The sequence below is a fragment of the Phyllostomus discolor genome, chromosome 3, assembly GCF_004126475.2.
Source record: "Phyllostomus discolor isolate MPI-MPIP mPhyDis1 chromosome 3, mPhyDis1.pri.v3, whole genome shotgun sequence".
NCBI lineage: Eukaryota > Metazoa > Chordata > Mammalia > Chiroptera > Phyllostomidae > Phyllostomus > Phyllostomus discolor.
Window position 1 is genome coordinate 112,610,801 of NC_040905.2, and position 26,452 is coordinate 112,637,252.

Sequence of the window (26,452 nt, forward strand, 5' to 3'; positions counted from 1 at the left end):
AGGTTTGTTTCTGGGAACCTGCCCTTCCAGGATTGTCTAGTTTCAGCCACACACATCCAGAACTAAGCAAAGCCCACTGCTCCCCTAGCTCGTCCTCCTAGCTCTGGGGGCAGCAGTCCAAGTCCAGCACCCACATTCTCCCTAATCTCACCTGCCTTTCCGTTTCCATTTCTTAGTGGGGGGACAGTAACATGGACTCCAGTGCTGGCAGTCATCACCTGAGTTTGCTCAGTGACATGGAACACATTTTGGCTTCAGAGTAAGATCATTTGCTTCTTCACAGTTATCTTGTATTTCATAGTCTGGGAAAGTCTGACCTAATATTTTTCTTCTTTCTCTTTCCTAATCTTATCCAGCCCCAGTTTCTTATCCTTTCTCCTTTACTCACAACTTGGTGGCGGAATCCCTTTACTCCATAGTCCCCTGCCTTCCTGTGCTGATCCAGGGGACTGAATTTCTGAAAGTGGTACATTGTCAGGGTCAAGTTCAAACTTAACTGTGAAGGGGCTTCTGGTTTCCTTCACCTCTGCCAGAGCTGGTGGGACAGTGGGGAGAGCCCTTTGGTCTAGAGCAGGGTTTCTTTCTTCCTTAGCACTATTAACATTTGGGACTGGATCATTGTCTATGGTGGCAGCTGTCCTGCATATTGTGGGACATACAGCAACATTCCTGGCCTCCCCCACTGTACATGCTCATAGCACTCTCCCCTTCCACCTTTCTTCCTCCGCACAATGCCCCAAGTGAAACCCCTGCTCTGGGGAATGGTTAGGTGAGGCGGTAACAACAGCATTTCATTCTGTCTGTCTTTGTGACATCTAACAGAAATAAAACCAATTCTTTTCTTCTTTGTCTCTCTGTCTCCCTCTTCCTCTCTCCACCTATTTCCCCTAGCATCTACAGTGCTTTCTTAGCCGTCACTTTCCCACCGGGACACTTGTGGACTTCGTGAGAAATTCTCAGCAGGTACCTTTGGAGGGCAGACCTTGAGTGAGCTCTTCACACAGTTATAGGGGGATGAGAGAGCTCTGCCAGTGTGTGTGTGTGCCAGAGTGAGTCGGTCACAGCCTTCATGTTGTAGGGGCAGGAATGAGAGAGGCTGAGCAGAGAGGTGGGACAGCCAGTGCACACAGTTCACCTGACATCTAAGTACCATCACATCCTGTGGTTTTCCTTATCCTCACAACAATCTCTTGGAAAGACAGTGTTATATGTCCCATTTTACAGATGAGGAAGTTGAGGTTCTCAGGGATTTTGGTTTGTTCAGGTTCTGCAGCTTCCTATCTACAAAGCCTAACATTCTCTGATGTCATGTTTTAGCTCCAAGTCCACTGGGAGTGCTTCACTAGACTGTGCTTATATGGTTGTTTGCAGTTCCCCAAATGTTTTGTGGTCTTCCTTAGATTTTCTAAATCGTATGTTGTCCTTTGGAATCATAGATTTTGGCATAGTGAGGGCAAGCAGTTACCAAAAATCTTACGTCTCATTAATAAAGAAAAGAAAAGAAAAATACGAATCCTTGAATTTATTTGTGTGTTTTGTCATGCTATGAGGAGTAATCTTTTGATGCTCCACTGGATTCAGTATACCAAACAGTTAGGGTCAGGATTCTGAAGCCCCGTTTGAGCTTCATGGAATGGTTTAAGCCATTTGGTCATTAGCCAAGGAGCTCTTGCTTTTTTCCTTTCCTCATTTCTAGAGGATTCCAGCATCATTGGGTGGCGTTAAAAAGGGGGGATTTGGCCATTCCTTTAATTTGCCACATTTGTTGAATGCCCTTTCTGGGTCCAGGTGCACCTGGAGTGTAAGTGTGTGTGACATAGAGTTCATCCTCTTTCATGAAATGGGGGAGGTGGTGCTGGAGAAAAAAATAATAACACAGCACAAACTGCCCTAACAGGTCTAAGTAGTGCATAGTGGTTGATGTTGACACAGGAACCTCCTTAGATGGGGCCATAGGAGAAGACTGCACCATGAAGGGAGATTTGAGGGCAAGATCAGAAGGATGAGCAGAAGCCACAAAGGCCCCAGGGCACTGGGAGAACATTGGCTTGTGTAGGGACTGGCAGAAGTCCAGTGGGAACAATGACTCTTGAGTGAAGGCAGAGCAGTGTGAGTGGATTTTGGGGACCAAGCAGGAACCAATTCAGAGAAGGCCATGGGTAGCAGTGACCACTGCTATGGTCTGGGGTATAGGACATTATGGCTTGGAGGTGACTGATCACAATAGGGACAAGAGACTAGAGGAAGTTTGTCACTGCAGCAGTTGTGTGGGGTTGCCATGTGAATCAACTTTTTGGATGGTGGAATCATTTACAGAGCTGGAGGAGGAACAGACTTGGAGAGGGATGATGAGGCAGGCATCAGTAATTCCACTTCGTATGTGTTCCCTTTGACTGTTTGTGAGATGTCCAGGTGGTAGTGTCAGGAGACTGGTAGGCATATGAGTAGGGCAGCGGTGCCCATGTGGGAGCTGGTGTAACCATATTGCAGCAAGGTCTGTGAGGTGAACAAAATCATACAGGGGGAGAGAACTAGAAGAGAGTGCAGATCAAGGAGGATCCAGCAAAGGGGACAGCAAGGGAATGATGTTCCTGCAGTCAAAAGAGGAGGGTGTTTGAACAGGAGGAAATGGTGCAGTGCAAGTGATTAAGATGGGGGCAGAAGAGCATCACTGGAATGTGCAGGTAAATCTGTGGGTGAATCATTGTCCACTGAGAGTTAAATGTAACTTGCAGTCATGGGGACCTGCAGACCTGCAGATCGTGGTGCTCTGTTGTCGTCCTGTGGGACAGGCTGCCCAAGCACTGACAGGGTCCGGAGCTCCTGTTGCATGTGGGTCATTGTTGAGGGCACACATGTTCTCAGTACTGTGTTCAAATGCAGGTAGCACATTTTCCTAAATTTTCAGATGTAACATTGTACCTCTTGTCTTTGGCCATTTTACCTGTAATTTCTTACCTTTCTACAGATTTTGGAAGTTTGTTTGAAATTTCACCTATATTTCATGATTCCAAGATGCACATTTTTTTTCACATTGTAATATATCTGAAATCAGGACATATTAGAAACAGTACAGTTTTAGGTCCTATAAAATACAGTATGCATGCTCTTTTATTTGCTTATAATTTGAACTTAATGAGTGACACAGCTGTTAAACATATATTCACTATACAGTTTTCCAGGACAGCTTACATAGATACAAGAACTTTAAAAGTATTTAAATTTTACTGATAAAGGAACAGGAGTAAGTTTGGGAAGAGTTGAATATTGTGTCATCTTTCTGTAGACAGAGATTGAGGTCTGATGGACTTTCTCAAAGGATGGGTGTGCAGCAGAGTGCAGGAGGAAGAGGAGTTTCAGGGTACCTCTGGAAGAGGAGACCACCTGATTCCTGGTGACATTGTCCTTCCATTTTCATCAGAAAAATGTCTTAACACAGAGTAAAGGAGTGTTTGCAAGAGGTGGGAAACTCAAACTCCAGGTGGGACTGGAGTTGTCAGCGAGGTCATTGCTGACCTTCATGACAGTATAGTCTGGGGGGTGTTTTGTTTGTTTTATTTTTTTTTTAAGAGCATTGTTTGGAAGTGGGACACATCTTCAGCTTATCCAGTCGGCAAACATTTGGTGCCCAAAGGGGCCTCCTCATCAGGTTCTCCCAGGGAGTCTACTGTTGGGCCCTGGGTGTGGTCTCTTACAAGGGTAATTTCTCATAGGAAGTTTTAATGTGTGACTTTTTTTTTCATTTTGAGAAAAACTAAGAACTATATTATGAGACTTGACCATTCTTAAAGTTGTAACACAAGAGTTTTATCAGGAATGCTGCTTATTTAAAATTGCTCACAAGAGTGGTGTTAGGATTTGTTTCAGTCATATGTTAGAGAATAGATGTGGAAAATTTAGACGAGACACCCGAGCAGCTCCTGATCCAGGTCTCTAAATGGAAGGAAAGTGTAACTGATGAAAATCTGTTTATGCTGGGGAGGGTTGTAGAATTCAGAATAGCATAGTTGAGACAGGGCCACTGGCAACACATGGATGGCAAGCCATCATCCATGGCCCTTGCAGGGGTAACTGTGCACCTCAGAGTTAGTTTTGCTCTGTTTCTCAAAGCATGTCCTTGGACCCACTGCATCAGAGTGACTGGTTCCTGAGCCCCACCCAGACCTCCAGTTCAGTAACTCCTAGAGCAAAGATTTTCAACCTTTTCCATCTCATGACAACATAAACTAATTACTAAAATTCTGCAGCACACGAAAAAAAATAAATTTTTGCTCATCTTACAAAGAAATAGGTATAATTTTGATTCAGTCACACTGAACAGCTATTGTTTTGTTCAAGGCTGTTGTCATTTTTTTTTATTTGACAGTCTTAGGGGAAAAGAGGTCTGTGTCCCTGACTAAAGAGTCAGGTATTGCATGTTTTAAAGATTCTTGTGGCACACCAGTTGAAAATCGCTGTCTTAGAGGAAGGGTGAGGAATCTGTGTTTTTGTGGTCACTATTATTTGTGAAACTTCAGGTTTTTTTCTTTATCAGTTTCCCACTGTATGTCACTTAATTCCCTCTAAGACAGTTCAGGAGAATTGCCAAATACATGGGCCTGTTCTTTCTCTTTACTGGAATCTACAATTTTAAACAAGCTCTTTCAGTGACTTTGATGTAGAACAATGATTTTCAGCCGGTGTGTCACAAGAATTATTAAAACATGAAATAGCTGACTATTTAGTCAGGGGCACTGACCTCTGTTCCTTTAGACTGTCAAATGAAAAAATGACAACAGCAAACATAACAGACATCCCATGTGAATGAATCAAAATTACCTGCCCTTTTTGTCAGATTGGCAAATGTATTTTATGGTGTGCTGCAGAATTTTATAATTAGTTTGTATGCTGTGGGATGAAAAAGGTTGCAAATCGCTGATGTAGAATGCTTTCAGAGCCACTGTCCACTGCAGTGGTGACCTGATGCCCAGCTGTCCCTCTGTGGGGTGGGCTTACTTTGTTGGTCTTTGTGTACACTTCAGTACTTTAGAAGACTTCCCATCCCACCCCCACTCCCACCTTTGTTTGTCCTATTCTCTCATAACTTTTTGTCTTCTGTATCCAGTCTCTGATCATTGAGGGATCAAGACATTTACTGATCAGAGTTAAGCCTCGTACCCAAGGGCTTCCTTGTAGAGATGCTCACATTCCTAACATTGCACGCTGGCTCTCTGTCCTTCACATGTGAGGATTTAAAAATCACTGGAGGTTTGATATTTGCCTCTGCCCTAGGACCAAGGAGAGCACTTCTGTTCATTTTCATGGAAACAATGAATGAGTAGTCCTATTAGCACTTCACCATGAGAGCAGTTTCTATAGAAACATTCCATGACTATGAATTATGCCTCAATAATGGAAAACATGGGAAAAGTTTGGGAAGTAAGTATTGGCCCATAATTACTAGTAATCCAAGTATTTGTATAATTTTAGGATTTTACTATTACTCTTTTTTTCCCCCCTCCACCTGAGAACATGAGTTTATGGGGCCTTTGAATAGTAACGTTTAGTCTAGCCTTGACCAGTGTGGCTCAGTTGGTTGAGCATCCTCTGGCAAGGCGAAAGGCCCCCATTTTGATTCCCTATCAGGGCACATGCCTGGGTTCTGGGCCTAGTCCCCAGTTGGTGGCATTTGAGAGGCAGTGAATCAATGTTTCTCTTCCTCCCCTCCTCGCTCTCTAAAAATAAGTAAGTAAAATCTTTACCAAAAACAAGAATTAACTTTTATCAGTAGCTGTATAAATCCTTCCTACTGCTTAAACATACCCCCTTTTGTTTTGACAACATACATCATCTGGGAAACATAGCCTAAGCACAAAATATGATATGTTACAAATATTAGGAAACTGTAAATTGAGAAAATTTAATGAAGTCCTTTGACGTCAGGCACAATGGAAGGTATTGCAAGTATTCAGTGAAGGTCATTTAACTTTGTTTCCAATATGAGTTTCCATTAACCACCAATGTCTTTTCTAGGGTGTGGTTATTATTGCCCTTTTTTAGGTGAAACCTTCTAGGTGGAAGCATAAATTATTTCAAGAGACATTCAATTCTTTCACTTCACATAGAGACCCAGTAGGAAGGTTTCTTTTGTCTAAACAAGCTGTGCTACATACCTACAAATAACTAGTTTTGGAACTTCTGCCTGCCTGTTAGCAGCACATAGTGGGGCTGTTTACCAGACATTTCTTTTCTTTTTTTTTTTTTTTTAATTTTTAAGGTTTTATTTATTTATTTTTAGAGAAAGGTGAAGGGTAGGAGAAGGAGAGAAACATCAATCAGTTACCTCTCACCCCCAGCTGGAGACCTAGCCCACAACCCAGGCATGTGCTCTGACTGGGAATTGCGCCTGTGACCCTTTGATTCGCAGGACTATGCTCAATCCACTGAGCCACACCAGCCAGGGCTGTGTTTACCAGACATTTCTGAGAAATTAAGTGACTGTTAGAACTTGGTAGATGATAGTACATTTAATGGGCCTGGATGGGGACAGTCAGAGCCACCAAAGATACAAATGCAGTGTTTTAATGTATCTGAAGAGTGAGGAACTAAGGCAGTCTTTTCACAGCCCTGATCATCCTAACTTCTTGTTGCCTTTTCCATATTCATCTGAGATGGTCCTATGACTCAAGTCACTAAAACAAATTTGCTAGTGAAATGATTAATTTACCAAGTTATCAAAAACTTAATTATAGTAAATATTTTTGAGGAATCTGTAAATATCGGTGGTATTCAAGAATATTCCTTAAAAGTTTTATTAGTTAATTGGTAGTTCTTTTGAACTGGTCCTTTGGTCAATGGGCCTGATGCCTTTTAAGACCCCTTAACTCACTTGAGACCTGCTGGTCTGGTTGGCCTGTCACTTTGGCTCTTGGGATTGATTGATCCAGCACCTTCTACCTTGTAGGGTTTCTTTGTGTGGTAGCAGGTAACCACTCATTCCTTCTTGGCAGACCAACTCCCCACTTAAGAAGGAATCATCTTAAGGCAGGGTATAGAGTTGTGGGGTGAGGGTCTGTTCACTTATCAATCCCCCTGACCTTCCCCCCCCCCCCCACTTTTGCCCTCCATCTCACCCATTGAGTTTTCCTTCTTGATTTAGCCTCTTGTTTTCCAGTGTCAGATCACAGCATTCTGATTGGGAAAATTACTTAGAAAAATTTTGACCCATCTTAAAGTAATTTAAGTTATTTTTTTTTGAGTTTAAATCTTAAAGTTGTAAGGTTTAAAAAAAATCAATAAACACCAAAGGAAAAGAAACAGTCCTTCCGTCTAAAACGGCTATGTTTCTTACAGTTGATCTTTATCATCCCAAAGGTGATTATCTCTTCTTCCCAATTTGATAGCTGTATGCGTTTAATGAGTATTTTCTTTATTTTATGACTCCAAAGCTTTGTATACCCAGCTGTTCTAGGGCCCTTCTGGGGGAGTCGGAACAAGCAAATATTGCAGAGCAATCTCTTGTCCCACCTGGTGTTCACTTTGGTGTCATTTTCTAACTGTAACTGGAGGTTGGGGAGAAGTAAAGTTTCCAGGTAGGCCGGGCAAAGATGTCAGAAGTGTGTTGGGTCTGTACCCCATCAGAGACATGGAATTTGGGGCCAGGTTGATCTGAAGAGCTGTCTGTAGGGATCCCAGCCTGATGTGGATTTGGGGCAGTGGTTTGTGTGGTGGGAGGAAGCTCTTTCATCCCCATTCTGCCTTGGTCAAGTTCTGTTTCTTACTGTTCGCACTGGAGTCCTTTGCAGATATTAAAAGCTATTTTGGACACTTACTGAAAAATAACTTATTTTTCTAGGAATAATGCCAAGATAAACTTCTTATATACTCCTGTGCATAGCTGTGATTATATCCTTAGGGTAGAGTACAGGGCATATAGAAAAATGGGGGTGGTGTTGATTATTTAAAATCATGTAACAATAGCAACCCTAATAAAAAAAAAAGTACATGTTAGATTCCTTTAAAAATTAAGGAATACCACAGAAATATAATATTGCCTTTCAAAATCATTTGATGGACTTAGATAAATGATGGTTGAGCTATGATGACAAATGATACATGCAAAGGGCATGTGGCCAAATCTAGCAAATGGGAGTGTGGTGAGCTGTACCCCCACAGCTGCTGGTTCTGTGTCTTTGTATTTACCTGCTATTACTCATAGCTCAAAATGCTAACATGCTGGGGGGTGGAGGATGTCACAGTGAACCAATGTGACTTCCACACCACGCTAGCCTTTTCTTTCCATGATTAGGAATTACATATTAGCTGATCTGAATTCCAGAAGATGCATATTGTGTACATCTTAAGACTTTGATGGATATTGTTCTATTGCCTTCCAACAAAAGCCACATACCAGATCACCAGCATTACAAGATGCGCCCAAGGCTGTAGGTTTATCACTATGAGCTTTGATAGCAGAAGATTGTTAGTCTCATTATTTCAATTTGCAAATTTTTTTTTGATTACTGGTAAAAAAATTAAAGTACTTATGTTTAAAGAAATAACCTATTTCTTTTTTGAGTTGCTTAGGTCCTGTCCTTTGCCAGTTTTTCTGCTAGAGTCTCTTAGAATACTTTATAAAGCAGGTGGGGTGGCAGAGAGGTTAGGGGTGGGACTCTACCTGCTGGACCTCCGCTCCACCACCTGGGCAAGATGCACACCTATGGGCCTCAGGTACTTCTCTTGTAAGGTGGTGCTGGCCCTTATTTAGATCCTTCCTTGGGAATTGTGTATTAAATGAGCACTGAACACAGAGCCTGGCATGAAGTACTTGAGAAGTAAAGACTGGCCAAGAGGAAGAGAAAAAAATAATACCTGTATTATTGTTTGCTTTGCCTTGTGTGTTCAGTATTTTCTTCTAGTTTGTTGATTGCTTTCACATATGTTCTTGTGGCTGGTCCTGGAGGGGAGTATAAGTGCTCCTGTAGTCTCTCCTCTTGCACTTTCCTTAATGGCACAGTCCACCACTGCATCAGAATTACCTGTGGCATTTTTCTTTAAATGTTTCTGTCTTATTCCCTATAAAAGTAAAGGCATGTTCATTTTGGAAAATCTGGGGAAAGTATAAAACTAAAATTAGTAATGCATCGCCTATGGAACTTTACCAAATAGAACTGCTTCCGGCTCCACCCTAGATTTTTAAATCAGTTTCTGGGGCAGAGGAATGGGAAATCGATACTTGAAGAGGTTTTTACTCAGGATTTTTAGGAACACTGCTTTGTTTGTTTGTTTGTTTGTTTGTTTCAGGAAGGTCTTAATCACCTTTGCATTACAAATATTCATCTTATTACCCTCTAGTACTTTACAGGCTTATTTTTTATTTTTGTCATTTTCTACTGATTCTTCTGAATTCTTTTTTCCCCAAAAGTAGAATTTTTTTTTTCATTTTAAAAATAGTAGATGCTTGTTGTAAAATGTTCAAACAACACATAATTATAAATATGATCCTATCACTGTCTAGCGATAACCACTAGATAATATTAGGGTTTTTCTAAGAATAGATACAAACATATAGAGTTGATTAAGAAAAAAATGATGACATTATACTATTCTGTAACTTTCTTTTTAATTTTATTATTTTTAGAGAGCTGGGAGAGGGAGGGAGAAAGAGAGGGAGAAACTCAATGTGTGGTTGACTCTCACACACCCCTACTGGGGGCCTGGCCTGCAACCAGGCATGTGCCCTGACTGGGAATTGAACCAGTGACCTTGGGGGCTCGCAGGCCCTCACTCAAACCACTGAACTACACCAGCCGGTGTAACTTTATTTTTAGCTTAATGTGTTTAAAGACAGCTTTTCATGAAGTATATGAGACTAATGTATTATTATTATATTATCATTATTATTATATTATAACAATTATTGTAGGGACAGGGCCTCAGCTAGGCCATTATTTTGCTCCACATGGCTGTTACTGTGGGTCTCTTGGAGCCTGCCTAATTTTTTGTGACTGTGGATTATTTCATTAGGTCTCTTGCCATAATTTATTTAGTTAGTCTACCTTTGAAAGGCCTTTAGGAGTTTTACAATTTTTAATAATTTATAAAGGTGTGATGCCTATCTTTGCACAAGCATTTTAGTGTGCTAGTTTACAGCGTTCCCTAATAATAAGTCATAAGTAGTGGAACTACTGATCAGAAGAAATGCACATTTTCCTTTTTTTTATGTCCTTCATCCTCTTATTTATACCTTTCTTTAAAAATATTTTATTTATTTTTAGAGGGAGGGGAAGGGAAGGAGAAAGAGGGAGAGAAACATCAACATGTGGTTGCCTCTCATGCGCCCCATGCTGGGGACCTGGCCTGCAACCCAGGCACCTGCCCTGACTGGGAATCAAATCAGTGACCCTTTGGTTTGCAGTCCGGTGCTCAGTCCACTGAGCCACACCCAGCTAGGGCCAGAAATGTACAATTTTCTGTTTGATACGTGTTGCTTTCCAAAGCCATACTAAATTGCATTACTACCAAAGTGCCTGAGAATTGATATTTCTCCATCTCCTCATCAATACCAGTCATCATGTTTTATTTTGGTCCTACTGATAGGTGAAAAATATCTTTAGCTTTCATTTCATTTCTTTGATGATTAGTTAACTAGAACTTAACAGCCTTTGGAGGACATATTCATATAGAATTCTCCCTTTTAAAGATTGCAGTCATCACCAGTCAGTTTTAGAACATTTTTATCACTCCAAAATGAAATCCTGTACCATTAACCATTACTCTCCATTTCCCCTGATCCCCCAGCTAGAGGCAACCACTAATCTGTTTTCTGCCCCTTTGCATTTACCTACTCTGGACATTTTATGGAAATCAGATTCAACAACCTTTTCATGTCATGGCACACAAACTAATTACTGAAATTCTGTGACACACCAAAAAAAAAACGTTGTTTTTTTTTTTTGACAACCTAAGGAACAGAGGTCAGTGCCCCTGACTAAATAGTCAGTTATTGCATGTTTTAAAATTTCTCGTAGCACACCAGCGTGCCTGCTATGGCACACTGGTTGAAAATCACTGACTTAGCATAATGTTTTCAAAGCTTATGTTGTAGCATGTATCAGTTGACGGGCATTTTAGTTGTTTCCACTTTTTGGCTGTTGTGACTAATGAGGCTGCAAACATTTGTGTACACATTTTTGTGTAAACATATGTTTTCATTTCTCTTGGGTATATACTTAGGAGGGTAATTGCTGGGTCATATGGTAACTCAAGGTGTAACCTTTTGATGAACTGCCAGACTGTTTTTCCAGAGAGGCTGCTTAGTTTGACATTCCAGTATTGTATAAGGCTTCTAATTTTTCACATGCTCTCCAAAACTTGTTACTGTCTTTTTTTGTTGTAGCCTGGTGGATACAAAGTGGTATCTCATTGTGGTTCTGATTTCCATTTCCTTGATGACTGATGGTGTTGAGCATCATTTCATGTGCTTAATTGACCAGTTGTATATCTTCTCTGGGAAAATGTCTATTGACGTCCATTTTTAATTAGGTTATTTGTCTTTTTATCATTAAACTGTAAAAGTTCTTTGTATGTTTTAGATATAAGTCCCTTATCACATACATGATTTGCAAATATTTTCTCTAATTCTTAGAATCACCTTTCACTCTTTTTCCGTAGTGTCCTTTGAGACATAACAATTTTTTATTTTAATGAGGTTCGGTTTATTTTTTGTTGTTGTTGTTTGTGCTTTTGGTGACATGTCCAAGAATCCGTTGCCTCATCCAAGGTCGTGAAGATTTACTCCTGTTATTTTCTCTAAACATTTTTATAATCTTAGCTCTCACATTTAGATCTTTTATTCATTTTGAGTTAATTTTTGAGTTGATGTGAAGAAGGGGTTCACCCTCCTTTTTTTATGTGGATATCCAGTTGTCTTGTCCTTTTCATCACCATTAGTTGAAAAAACTGTTCTTCTCTCCATTGAGTTTTCTCGTCACCAAGGTATAGAACATTTTATATAGTAAGTGCTGCAACCTTTCTGGAAAACAATTTAACAACATACAGGGTGGGGCCAAAGTAGGTTTACATTTGTTTGTATGGAAAATAATACAGTAAATCACAATACAAGAACAAACTGTTTCGTGTACTCACAACTGTAAACCTCCTTTTGGCCCCACCCTGTATATCAGGAGCTTTAAGAATGGTCCTGACTTTTGACTATTTCCATTCTCAAAAACAAACCATTTTTCCCCAGTTTTCCTTTTTCAAACCTTAAGTCTTTATGTTAAGAAGTTTTTTATCTTCATTCTAAAAATATTCTTTATTTTTCCTAATACTTTTAATGGTTTCCGTCTATTTTTATGCATTCTAATTCATCTGGAATTTAATTTTATATTTTATGATATAGGAATCAATGTACATGGGGGGTTTTTTAGACTTGTATAAAGAAATCTGTAGCTTTTATAGCTTTGGTATTTGGCAAGAGAGATTTCTCCCTTTGTTCTTACTGTTTTTTAAACAAAATTGCATAAAATCTATGCTCTACTTTTGTGGGTGTTTTCAATGCTGTAGTTCTGTTCTGTATTTTTAAATGGAGATTCTTGTCTAAGCACTTTTCCTTTATTCTCAGTGCCCTCCTGAGCAGGGAAGTCTGTACAGTATGAGGATGCCTCTGACATAGATTTCAGGCCACTTACAGTTCATACAACCCTTTCATCTCACTGAGAAGCAGTTTGAGAGAGGAGGAAGTTCAATGTACCCTGTGTTTGTAAGCACTTTGCAGACTGTACTAGTGCTGCACAAGTATACAGGTTTACATGGGGAGGGCCAAACACAGGGCCATGAGGCATGTCTTCTGTTCCATTTTGCTGTTGATTCAGCTTCATCCTTCAGTTTACTTTTGAGACACGTGTAAACAGTGTGTGGACCTCATTAAGCATCTACTGGTAGACAGATAATAGAGAACATTTTGAATGTGCTCTATGATTTCCAACCACGCTATTTCTACATGTTGAGGTATAAGCATATGGTCATGTATAGTTCAAAAGATGCTAATAAGAACATCCCAAATGAGAAACAGTGTGTTAACTTTTAATGACTTAAAAGCAATCTGTTTATAATTTAATTGCAAGGTTAGAATTTTTACTTGATTTTTAAATATGATTTGTTTATTTTGTGTATAGTATTTCTATATCTTTAGAAACAGCAGTCTTGGTCTCTTCAAGTCACTGTCATTAGAAAATAAAGGTGATGCCCTGAGCAGTGTGGCTCAGTTGGTTGGAGCGTGGTACTGTACACCAAAGGTTGCGGGGTTTGATTCCTGGTCAGGGCACATACCCGGTTGAATGCTTGATCCCCAGTCAGGGCGCTTACAAGAAGGCAACCAATCTGTGTTTCTTTCTCACACTGATGTTTACTGTCTTCCTCCCCCTTCCCCTCTCTCTAAAAGCAGTGAAAACCTCCTTTGATGAGGGAAAAGAAAATAAAGGAAAGAAGGAAACAGTGGTCAACTGTAGGGTGTGGGCCTTAATTGGGTCCTGCTTTGTGCAAAAGAGGTGTAAAAATCTTTTTTTTCTTTCTTTTTTTTTTTTGACAACTAGAAGAATTTGCGTGTGGACTTAGGTATTAGCAAATATTAAATAATTATCAGTCATTTTGTTAAGGTATCCTTTCCTCTCTGCTTTCCTGTGTTTGAAATTTTTGTAGATACAAAAGAAAGAGACCTAAACAAGGATCACTTAGACTTCTCACATTCTGTATATCCATTCCTGTTAGTTTCTGATTGGGCTTCCCCCCCCCCCCACCTTTCCTGAGAATAAGGTGAAGAAGGAGGAGACTTTTAACATCAATACTGAGTGCTTTTGTGAGCATAGTTAAAAGCTGTACATATTGAAGCTTTATTTTAAATTGCAAGAAAAGGAGGAGGGAGGTTACAGTTTATATCCAGCCTTACATTCATTACATATCCTGCTGTCATACCATATAGACAGAACCTGGAGTAAATAACAAGCTAGATATAAATATTTACCATATATAATAGAGGACTATGGTTCATACATATGCATGTTCACAGAAAAAAAAGACTAGAAGAAGAAAAACCTATCAGAATTTCAGTAGTGGACTCCTGGATATTGGGATTCAAGTGTTATTTTCTTAGTAATTTTGTTGCTTTCCAAATTTGCTACATTACTTTTATAATGAGGGAGAAATTAATGTAAGAAAAAGGGGCTGTTTGGTCTTAGTTAACTACTACTCAAGTCAACAAGCTATGCTTCTCAGCTAGGACTTTGCTTTTGCATCAGACCTTAGTTTGGCTTCCAGGAGTTTTGATCCTGATTAAAGCCATGCAGCTTTTCAACATGCTTATTTTTTGAGTTCTCATAAAGCTAGAACCAAACCAGAAAACCCTGTAACTTTAAAAATGAGCTTTGGTTCATTAAGGAATATTTTTAATAGTTTTTTCCCTCCTAATTGCAAGTATATGGTTGTAATTCTTCATTTGAAAAGTCAGAGTGGTGGTGTACTTCAGAGGAGGTGGTGAGTGTTGTAAAATCAAGTTGGGAGTGTCAGAACATCAGAGTTCTGAAGAACATCTGAAGAATGTTGGCTGTAGTTTGTAAAGAATAAGAAGACTCTGTAGGTCACCTTTTCCATTTTCCATAACAGGCACAGTCAGTCTGGCTTATTCTTTTTAAGGGTTGAAAGCAACTAAACTGTTTCTGTATCTTTAACAGATCATCAGATATTTTTTGAAAATACTGTCAGGTGTCTGAGTGGAAATTTTAATGAAAGGAAATGCATTTCATAAGCATTAACGATTATACTGGATAGTCATATTAAGGATAAGTGTCATATTAGTCTTTTAGAACAGATAATGAATACTGCAGGTATTGTCCTTTTGGTCACAAAATAATGAAGTCCAGAAGGTGGCTCTGATTCTTCTCCATCAAATATTTTTCAGTTAAATTCAACCATATGAAATTGTCAATGTTTGACCATTTGGGCCTACAAAAACAGCAGTTTATATGGTTTCACCTAATATAATACACAGCTTTTCCTAAGTTGTATGTATTGTAGAGAGTTGGGTTTAGGTTACTATGAGCAGGGACCCTAAAAAACCCCCAGAATTTATTTATTAAAATTGTGTATTTATTCTTACATGTTTAAACTTCAGTCACCTTCAGAGTACTTTCCATTTGATGCAATAGACCTATCTAGACTTTTTTACCACTGCTTAAAACAGTTTTGAACTCACTAATTTTGATGCCTTTTAGTGCGTCTGCCATTTTTTGACTCTTCCACATTGGTAAACATTTCCCTTTGATGACTTTTTTTCATCCGGGGAAATAAAAAAAAAAGTTGCTCAGGTGAGATTGGATGAATAGGGAGGGTAGGGCACAGGGGTCATGCCATTTTTGAAAACTCAGTGTGGTGTGGGCAGGTATGCTCATAAATCACCCATCATGAAATGGGCAAAGGCTTTGAAAGAGTCTTCAAAAAAAAATTCTCTGAAGCTGAACTCAGCCTCTCACAACAATGCTGTCTGGTGCACTGATACAGATGGGTTCCTAGAACACTCACCTGGCGGCGGGGGTCTGCACTACAAGGGGCTCACCCTCCATAAGACAATTCCAGGGTTTTTTGGGTCACTCCTCGTACAGATAAGAATAAGAATCATTTTCAACAGTCATATACAAGTGAACTTTTTTTTTTTTTAAGATTTTATTTTTAGACAGAAGGGAAGGGTAAGAGTAAGAGAGGGAGAGAAACATCAGTGTGTTGTTGCTTTTCATGCACTCCCTAGTAGGGACCTGGCCTTCAACCCAGGAATGTGCCCTGGCTGGTAATCGAACCAGCAAATCTTTGGTTTTCAGGCCAGTGCTCAATCCACTGAGCCACACTATCCAGGGCCCCAAGTGAACTTGATTTAATCAGCCTTGCTTCTTGGCTGGTTTCTTTGCTTCTTTATCTTCCTTAAAGTCTGAATTAAAGAGAACCATACCAGCTGCCTTCTCTCTGTGCCAATATTCATTGGTTTTAGCATTTGTTTGAAAAATAATTAATAACATGAATTGGAACTCTAAAAGATTATTAAAATGTTTATTAATTTGTTTTATTTTAGTCTCAGATGCAAACATCAGTGGGAATTGTACCTACTCAGGCAATTGCAACGGGCCCCACTGCAGATCCTGAAAAACGCAAACTGATACAGCAGCAGCTGGTTCTACTGCTTCATGCTCATAAATGTCAGAGACGAGAACAAGCAAACGGAGAGGTTCGGGCCTGCTCTCTCCCACATTGTCGAACCATGAAAAATGTTTTGAATCACATGACCCATTGTCAGGCTGGGAAAGCCTGTCAAGGTAAGTGCCATTTTCTGAAATTCTATTGACAGATCTTAGGATGAAATTTGTCCTTCTTGTTCTTAGGCAGCTCTCTTATTATAGGGTTCCTGTAGCCTGCATCTCCATACACCATCCATTCAGACGCCACTGGAACACTTAACTGCTAGAGAGAAAGGCGATTTGGCTTTATATATTCTGTGACCTTCTACTGGATGAGGCTGTGCCCTGCATTTGTTCTTTTCCTCCTCCCTCTGTCATAGAAGACTTTTTTTTTTAAGATTTTATTTATTTAGAGAGAGGGAGAAGGTAGGGAGAAAGAGAAAGAGAGAAGCATTGATGTAAGAGCAAAACGCCAGTCGGTTGCCTCTTGCATGCGCTCCAGCCAGGTATTATTCCCAAAACCCAGGCATGTGCCCTGTGTAGGATGATGCCCAGTCAGTTGAGCCATGCCAGCCAGGGCTCTCACAGAAGACTCTTGTTATTTCTTAGGCACAGTCTTCCTTAATTTTAAATGTCTAGATCACAGTTTTCTTTTGGGCATTGTAGCACACACATCTGCATGTACACACCCTTACACCCAAAGCATCTCTCTTGCAGCTGTGCCATGTGTTCAGGCAATCAGGGCTCACTGCCTTGCTCCTCCATACTTTTGTCTTGAAACTAATCAGGATACTGGGTGACTGTTTGTGACCTGGGAAACGGAGCACACCATATCATCTCTGCCACCTCCTCCCTCCCCCTTGAGGTGGTGACTTAGGCACATCATGTGACCCCCCATTTCCCCTCTTTCCCTCTTTTACCATAGACCCCTTCATTCTACAGAAGAAAGTGTTTCTTACTAACTACTATCCTCTAAACTTTATCCTCTTTCCTTTTCTTTTCTTGTGCTCATAAACCTTGGGGAGACACTCTCCCTATCTGCCTATCTCACTTTGACATTTGTGAGTCCCCAGCATAACCCTTGATGGGGAAACTGAAGAGGTTATGCCAGACCTTTAGAAAGAAATGGCAATGCTTCAGTATGGAAATGGAGATAAAGACTTAGAGGAACCAGGTTTAATTATCCTCTGAAGTGCTTTGAAAAGTGTCCAGGGGCTCCCTTCAGAATCTCCACCGACTTCTTATTTGCTTCTCTATCTGTATTTCTTCACCTATGGTATTTAGATGGTTTCATCCTGAAACATACTATAACATTTTTATTTTAAATAATGGCATTGCAGAATTATTTATTGTAACTTTCATTCCAGTTGTTCAGTTTTTCAGGTCAAATAGCTTTTGTTTTGTTTTGTGGGCTGAACCTTAATCACCCATCATTCATAACATTGCTTCTGTGGGACGTTTTTCTTTGGAATTCTCAACAATCAACTTACAAACTTTTTGGAAAAATGCCTGTTTGTAAGTTGAGGACTGCCTGTACTATGTTATGGTTACACTTGTTACCATTTTCTTATGGAACCTGGCATTATAATTTAGGTGTAATTGAAAGTGTGACGATTTGGATAGAAAAATAACATCTCGTTGTTTTTCTGGTCATAGTTGCCCATTGTGCATCTTCACGACAAATCATCTCTCATTGGAAGAACTGCACACGACATGACTGTCCTGTTTGCCTCCCTTTGAAAAATGCCAGTGACAAGCGAAACCAACAAAGTAAGTGAGCATTGGGGGTAGAGAAGCTTGGAGATGAGAAAATAAGCTATTCCTGAAGAGAATTCAGAAGTATAGGTAAGAAGTAGGGCAGAAATTATTAACCACAAAGTTATAGTAGCGAGTGGAGATATACAGTAGAAAAGGATGAAGCAGAGCCTAACAAGTAGACAGTCTCAGTGTGCTCGGTGGGCGTGGTTGTTTTGGAATTTCTTTCCCAGCCACCTCAACCCCCCTGCACTAGAATTAGCAGCAGCAGAGCAGTGGAAGAGGATTATCACCAATGTGACCACTCTTCCTGTTTCTTGACAGATATTCAGTATCTGAGGATTTGAATGTCGCCACTATAATTGCAATGACTTTGGGGGTAGGGCAAGGGACACTTCTTTTAGAGTTGGAAACCCCTAATCCTAAAGTAAGTTTGGGGTCTGTGTCATAGACAAGTCAGTCAGGCCAGAGGTCAGTATAGAATCTGACATGTTGACATTTGTGAGGTTTCCATCTTCCATGGAGCTGCAGTTCCCAGTCCTATTTGCATAACTAACAGTTTATTCAGCACAGATGAGAGGGTCTGCCCCAAACTGGCCTCATTCTGATCATTCCCATTATTTTGTCATCTTTGGAGTCATCTCTGTAGCCTTTAGCTGATTTATCAATTAAGCAGTGATCGCTGCTCAGGAGGCTTGCCTGTGGCTTCCAGGGGTTCCCTGTAGGCATCAGAGCAGTGAAAAGATGTGCATCTCTTCCCAATATCAAGTCCTTTCCTGTCATTTTAGAGGTAAAACTGTGGTCTTTGGATGTGTCCCTTATTGGACATTATAGGACATTTTCTTTGATACCATGTCACCCCTGTGGGTGGAGCTGCTTCCTGTGACTTGAAGCACAGCAGTTTTTCTCATCTTCCTCCATCTTGTCTGTGCCAGCTTGCCACCGTCCCCTGTTTGTGGCTATATGTTCATCACTCTCGTTCTTCTCAGTCATCTTCCTCAAGACCCCACTCCTACCTGGAGAGTGTGTGCTGCTTTTCGTTCTGGTTGTTTCCAACTAGTACAGGGAAAGATGGAAAAACATATTGTTCCTAAGGGAGTAGCGCACTGGTGGTAACTAACCCATGTGCTTTTCCTTTAAGTTCAGCTCACCTCTCTCTTGAGAAAAGGCTTAGTGAGCTGACTCTGCTCAGCAGTGTCCATGTCATGTAGAAGAGACATCTTAGGGCCATGGGCCTATTATTCTCCCTCCCTCTCTATAGAAGGAGCCCTACTAAGTTTCCTTTCAAAGTCACTTTCCAAAATGAGTTACATTATCTTTTGATTGACCAAAATTTCAACGAATATAATTTTTCAGGACATCTCTTATATAAAGTGAAAGTCTAGGAATCTGCATCTTCTAAACAAAGTATTTAGGACAGTAGTTCTAGTACAAGGCAGTCTGTTTTTCCCCCAAGTTAGTATAAAGCCATTTTTTAAATTAGTATATTGTGATGGTTACAATTTCTTCCGTTTTAGGATGCATTTCAGTAATAGACTTTTTAATTTTGTAGTTGTACAGTATTAATTCTGTGGATAATGAGCTAAGACTTTATTCTGAACTTTTAATTTGGGGGTGTGGCTTTTCTGGGACATTTGTATCACCATGACAATTGTAAACTTTTAAGATTTCTCTTTTTAAGAAAACTTATGTGGTTTTTATTTAAAAAAAAAAGAAAAGAAACATGTGGTTTTTTTTTTCTTTTAAACATCCTTAAAACTCCCTAGCTATTGTGACAATTAATCCGGTGTGTGCTCTGTGAAGTGGTAAACCACAGTGTTTCTACTAGTCATAATGTAAGGTGTTACCAGGGTGATTTTATAATATAAACTTTGTGTGAAGTTTTGGTAATTTTTCATGAAAGAAATGAAAGTGCTTATTCTAAAATTGTTTTAATGTTTCTCAAGTTAGGTTTCAACTTGGAGTGTATTCTGGCTCTAACAGTTTTGTGATTATAGATAGAAGAGTTTGATGTGAGTGAGAAAGGTTCAGCGATAATCTTTTCTCTAAAAGTTTGTTGGTATTTTTCAACTCTGCTAAAGCAAATTGTGCTTATTACCACATGTGAACACTGGGTTTAGGCAATGAAGAAGAAATGTGGATTCAGCCTTCTAGTCCCTTAAAGTTGGCTTCCATAGTCAGAATATCTACATTAAAAATGATGTGACTGTGGTATTACCTGAAGGAACAAGATAGAGACAAGTCACTAGTATTAGCAGTCCTTGAGGAGAGGATCAGTGTTTGCTAGAGGGTGAGGCTTGATGGAGCCAAATTTCAATAAAGTAACAATAGAAGAACATTTTACAAGTATGAACAGTGTCATCACAGCTGACACTGTGATGGCAAGATCTGTAAGGGCAAGATCTGGCAGGACTCAGAAGCTCCTGTGCAAATAAGATAATTCAAGGAGAGGGGGGACTATTTGTATTGAGATGGTAAGGACCTTTGGGGATTGAGACCCATGGAGCATATGCCCTGTGCAACCAAGTCTATGTGCTTTCTAGGCAGGGTTTCCCACAGTTGCTCACCTTACCTGGTGCACACATTCCACTCTCTGACTTCTCTCATTGATGTCTCTATTGAGAGAACCTGCTGGAATTACCTGTGGAGCTAACCTGATGTTTTTTGAAACCCAGACCATTGGTTACCTTTTTGGGCTATGTTGCAATTTTAGGTTTTCTGTTTTCTAGAGATTCATTAATCAGTGATCTCAAGCTATCCATCCTTTTAGAGATAATCAGACTTTACTGAGTAATTAGGACTATTCAAAGAGTCTGTATAATCCTAATGTTAGTCCTGGCATCTGACTCAGTAAATTCCAGTTCACAGGGTGGCATGGAGTCGGAGCTGTGTGGACACATGACCAGATTCCCTATTAGAACACATGTTGCCTCATCAGTGAGGTTTTTTTCTACTCCAAGTGTAGTCCTCAGACCTTATACACAGGCACTCCCAGGGGACTTGTTAGAAATGCAGACACTGGAGCCCATCCCAGGCTCTCTTAGAATGGGCATTTTTAACAAATTCCCAGATAATTGGTATGCAGATGAACAGCTGAGATGCCTTTAACACCTCAAAGGGATTGGGCATCTCTCCTGGAGCTGTTTCAGAAGATTTGAGTCATTATTTGGAGGAAACCATGGGTTTCCTAACGCAGAAACCCACAAGGGCTGTCAGATAGATTCTATAGGGTCAGCCCCAGAGCCAGAATGAACCCGTTTACTGCTGCAGTGTGGTCCTGTTGACAGTGTTCAGCCAGCAGTCCTCCAGCCTATTGCTTGAATACCTCTACTGGCTCATTGCCTGGCCTGGGTAATTGTTCTAATTTTAGGCACCTCTGATGGTTTTAAGCACCTCCCTTTATAATATTGAGTCCAACTCTACCTCCTTAGAACTTCTACTCATAAAGAGTAGCTTCTGAGATGCTCCATTAAGTGTTTGTTGAACAGACTCTGAGAGCTGTTCAGAGATGCTCAGACACCTCTTTTGACAGACAGTGGTGGGGGTGGGGAGCAGAGGAGGCAGTAGAACCTTAATGGCTGTAGGGACAGAGCAGTAGGCTAGTCTGTCCCCTAATTTAGGTACCAGACAGTCATTGGTGGTGTATTTGATCAGAATAGTGTAGTCCTTGCTCTTCTAGGAAATATAGTGTTGCCCCCTCCTCTGAGTCATTTGGCTTCTAAAGAAAACCTGTTGGAGAGTTTGTGCATTCTTGCTCAGTGGTTGCTTGATGGGAGGCCTGCCACTGAGGCTAGGAAGTTCCGTTTTATCCTCTTACACTGTGCATAAGAGGATGCTGAAAAGGAAGGCGGACCCAGCATAGCACCTGCAAGGCATAGCACCAAGACCAACTCTGTGGAGATGTGTGCTGGCCTGAGTAACTTCCAGCACAACTTTTTCCTAGAAATCTAAGAGGTGACTAGATAGTATTTGCTTTGACTGCTTTGTGGTATGTCTCCCAACACCCTGACAAAGCTTTGGAAATTAATGTGTCAATTTTCACTGTATTTCAGATTGAGTTCAGTTTTATTCAGAATGATTGGGGACTGAAGTTCCTGGTAAACAATGCAAGTTAGAAGAGTATACTATGCATGCAATCTACAGTAGAACCATCTTTGTGCTCATTGGGGAAGGACTGCCTTAGACCTACATGAAAAGTGACAGTGAGTCCTAGAGATAGCTCAGCACCAAACATAGCCTTTTACTTCGTAGGTCATGGGCTCCTGATTAAGCTGCAACAGTGGGGAGAGGTGGGGTAGTAGAGGTGTCAGGGAGTGGTTTGAAGACATGTTGGTAGCAGGAATGCTAACATAATACTGTGTGACATGATGGTTAATTATGTATGAAACTGTGTAGCATTAGCTGTAAGAAAGGAAAAAAGATGTAAAAATGGTAAAAAGAACAAGTTTTGACACCTAAGGAGGTAAACATCAGTAATGTATAAAATTAATGTGGATAGCCTCATTCTTGATGATGCCACATAGATGAAGCATTGCTGTTCTTAGCACTCCTATAATTTTGTTTGGCCTGAAGAACTTAGTGCTGCAGCACTGAGGGTGGGAAACTCTGTGATCTGTAAGTGCAGGATTGGTGCTCATCCCAGAGCCTAGCAGAGCCCCAGCACATAGTGTCATACTTGAGGCATATGTACTCAGTTGGTGGAGTGAGCAAGTGAATATATGAATTGTAAATGCCCAAAGAGAAGCAGAAACTCAGTAGGTGATGTGAGAATTCAGGGAAAAATAATTGCTGCCCAAGAGAGAGATCAGGAAAACATTCATGGGGGCAAGGTTGGTAGCATCTTGAGGTCCCAAAACAGAGTTTATGGTTGCTTTTACCTGATAACTTCCCTTGCAGTCAACCATCACCCCCAAACTAGATTGTCTGTGTTCTCTTATCCTGAAGTAAGACTAACATTGGGCCTTGCTTAAATGTTAGACATTTTTTGTTTATATTTTGTTTTCATGGCTCTGATTGTTAGATCAAGTTCCAAATGCTTACTTGTCTTCTGAAATGTATATATATATTTAGAAATATGGTAATGTTTTATATTTAGGAATAAATGCTTTTTTAACATAAACATAAAATACAATGATCGTGTCAGCAACTTCCATGGGAGGCTCTGGTTGCCCTGGAAGTGACCGTGGACTTGGGAATGGCATTCACCCTAAGATGGGGCATTTTGGCTAAAAGGATGGCATTTGAGGAAGTATAGACAAAAGTGGAATATAATAGGGAGAACTTGTCACTAAAGCACAGCTATTGCATCTTTGCCTAGAAATGGAAGGCCATGTAGATACCCTGTTTCTTTAAGTTCCTCTCCCTAGTTGATCATTATGTATATCAAATGTAGTCTGGGTCTCTTCTTATACCACAAGGTGATAGAAAAAACAAATCATCCTACCGTTATTATTTTCCTTTATATATCATAGTACTTTTAGAAGATTTAGCATATTAGTTTCAGGGGTACTGGGTACATGTTTAAAGTTTAAGGACATAATAACTATTAGAAAAAATATATTGTGTATGACTTATTTTAGCTATACATTTGTCATAAAATGCACCTTGGGAATTGCTTTTCACTTATAATAATAAGGTGCTTGGTGTATGTAATTGTGACTAATGAGAATTAATTAATTTGAGATCTGAATATCCTTATTAGACAAGTTAATAGTATGGAATGTGTAATTACCAAGGGTTTTTGTTGTTTTTTTTTTACACCTTTCAGTTTAATTAAATTACTCTGATAAGTATTTGAGTTGTACCTTTGATGGCTGAAAGTGAAAATATAACATACACATAATGGTCTGATTTTGCAAGAAGGCTTAGTGTAAGTGTTTTATATATTAAAGATCATATGCTATAGTATCAGTTTTATCAGCTGCTTTTAAAACATGACTCTAAAGTTTGGGGAAGTTGGACAGAAGGGAATAAGAATAAATAGTATGCCATAAAACTTAAATGGTAAGTGCTCGCCAATAAGGACATTTGGATGGATAGATGGATGGATGGATGGACAGACTGACTGATGAATTGAACTTGAAATGACCAAAGATTTGCAAGATTGGGGTCATCTGTCAGTTAATATTGAAGCTCTTGGGAATAGGGTTCTTTATATTGCCACAGATCTTTTTATAGAGAAGCTAAGGGTGGCTGTTGGAGGCAGAGCCAGTTCCTGCATATCATTGGTGCTGAGGTGACACCTGTGCAAATGCAAGTCCTTGCAGAATTGCCAAGTCTCTTTCCATCTATTAATTACAACTAGATTAGTCAGTCAATCAAGTATGCTCTTTCTTGACCAGCTTTATTAAATGACCTCTGATATTATGGCCTGTTACTTTTTAAGAAAGAAGCTTGAATTTTCTTTAGCTTTTTGCTCCTCAACTACTGCCATGCAGAAAAGATTAATAGAATAGGATCCTTCTCTCTGCGTACTTCCTTCCTTAGTAGCCTTGTCGTGATACTTCATGGCATACATAGAGTCTTCCGATAAATTTTTACTTGCTCCTCATTAGTTTTTAAATCATTTATGGTCTTCTCCCTTTTACTTATCTTTTTTGTTTGTTTCTCTGTTTGTTGTTATAGCCATCCTGGGGTCTCCGGCTAGTGGAATTCAGAACACAATTGGTTCTGTTGGTACAGGCCAGCAGAATGCTACTTCTTTAAGTAACCCAAATCCCATAGACCCCAGCTCCATGCAGCGAGCGTATGCTGCTCTTGGACTCCCCTACCTGAACCAGCCCCAGACACAGCTGCAGCCTCAGGTTCCTGGCCAGCAACCAGCACAGCCTCAAACTCACCAGCAGATGAGGACTCTCAATGCCCTGGGTAAGTGAAGGAACTCTTGAGAACATCTATGTCCAAATGCAGTGATGAGAATGACAAGTCTTCCTGGAACTTGAGGCTGTTTCAGTTATTCTTTTTACTTTAAATTGACATTAACATATGTATATATTATGATGGTATCTTTTAAATGGTTGAAATAAAAAATTTCCAGGAAAAGGCTAACGTGTCCCATGCAAAGACTATTACAAGTTTGTAAAAAGAATAACATTTGTAAGTAAGCCAACATTTTTGTTGCTTGTTTGTGCCATTCTGCCTGGATAGTTTTCATAAAGGTCATTTTTATATGGCTCAGAATGCAAAGTCTTATAGGTTATAGTTGTGGTTGTACCCTTTTATTGACTCTTAAGAAACCATTTTTTTGATAGGTAACTTGTAGATGGTCTGTCATTTCTAGCACATCTTGGTTTTGGCTTATCCCATAGCTGGAAGTGTCTGGCCAGGCCAGGCCAGGCCAGGTTAACTGGAGTCTCAGAAAAATCTCTCCCATCTCAGTATTCTCCATATGCTAGTATTGCCTAGTGTTATCTCAGCTCATTATTTGCCAGTGTTTGGTCTTTTGTGTTCACATTGCTGCAATTTTTGCCACCTCTACACATTGTTTTCTTAATGTTTTTCTTTAAATTGACATAGTCCTTTTAAACTCAGACTTACACCAAGCAGTTTCATCTGTCAAGTTAAATAAAGGTTGTTGTGCTGGTTTTGTTGTTTTCTTAATAGAGTATTTTAAGGTTAAAAATAACTGATTAAAAACATCTTTGTTGTTTTTTGGAAAACAACTGCCATAATGCATATCTAACTTCTACTGGCCAGGACACTGGTTTGAAGTCCTGAGACCTAAGTTCTAATCTAACTCCACTCCTGTTGATGGTATAATTTGGGATACGACTCTTAACTTCTCTTATACGCATACTTTGAAGTGAATACTGTAGACAAATTGACCTTTTATGCTTTTCACCTACACTTCACATCTATGGTGTTATTTTGTGATAATGCAAGAAATAGAGGACACATATATGTGATAAGTCAGCTTAGGTGTTTAGGACATGATGTTAATAATGCCAGAATCAAAATGTGAAGCTGAAATGGGTCATTTCTAGTTTTTTTTCCACAGTCACTTATATCATCCAGCCTCCATAAAAATGTCTTATTTTAGTTACAAAGTATAGTGGGAAGGAGTCAATTACCACTACTGAAAATGTAACTCCCAGAGTTCCTGCCATAATCTTTATTATTATAATTCATTAAGAATCACTTATTCATATGTTGACTTGTTTATCTGTTATCAGAACTCATGTATATTAGAAGTTAGAAGTTGATTTCTTTTCTTTCTGTCTTTAAAGGAAATAACCCAATGAACATTCCAGCAGGAGGAATAACAACAGATCAGCAGCCACCAAACTTGATTTCAGAATCAGCTCTTCCAACTTCTCTTGGGGCCACAAAGTAAGACCCATGTTTCATTTGGCTTCTGTTGAAGTGACAGTCATGAAAGTGGGCTGGAAATCATACAAAACTCCATTATTCTTTCTAAATGTGCAGCAGACAAAATAGTTTGGGTGGCGCATGCTATTTTTCTTTTAAATTTAAATGTATAGCAGATAACAGATATGTTT

At 39.7% G+C, this 26,452-nt stretch overlaps 1 protein-coding gene across 1 annotated transcript in view; it reads left to right on the forward strand.

Moving 5' to 3' along the window:
* The window catches only part of LOC114495032 (CREB binding protein), a 157,134-nt gene that overhangs the window by 77,335 nt on the left and 53,347 nt on the right, over window positions 1-26,452 (forward strand). Inside the window, exons 6-7 of the mRNA XM_028510221.2 lie at window positions 24,579-24,821; window positions 26,180-26,282. Coding sequence (XP_028366022.1) covers window positions 24,579-24,821; window positions 26,180-26,282 — 346 coding nt within the window. The remainder of the gene's footprint in view (window positions 1-24,578; window positions 24,822-26,179; window positions 26,283-26,452) is intronic.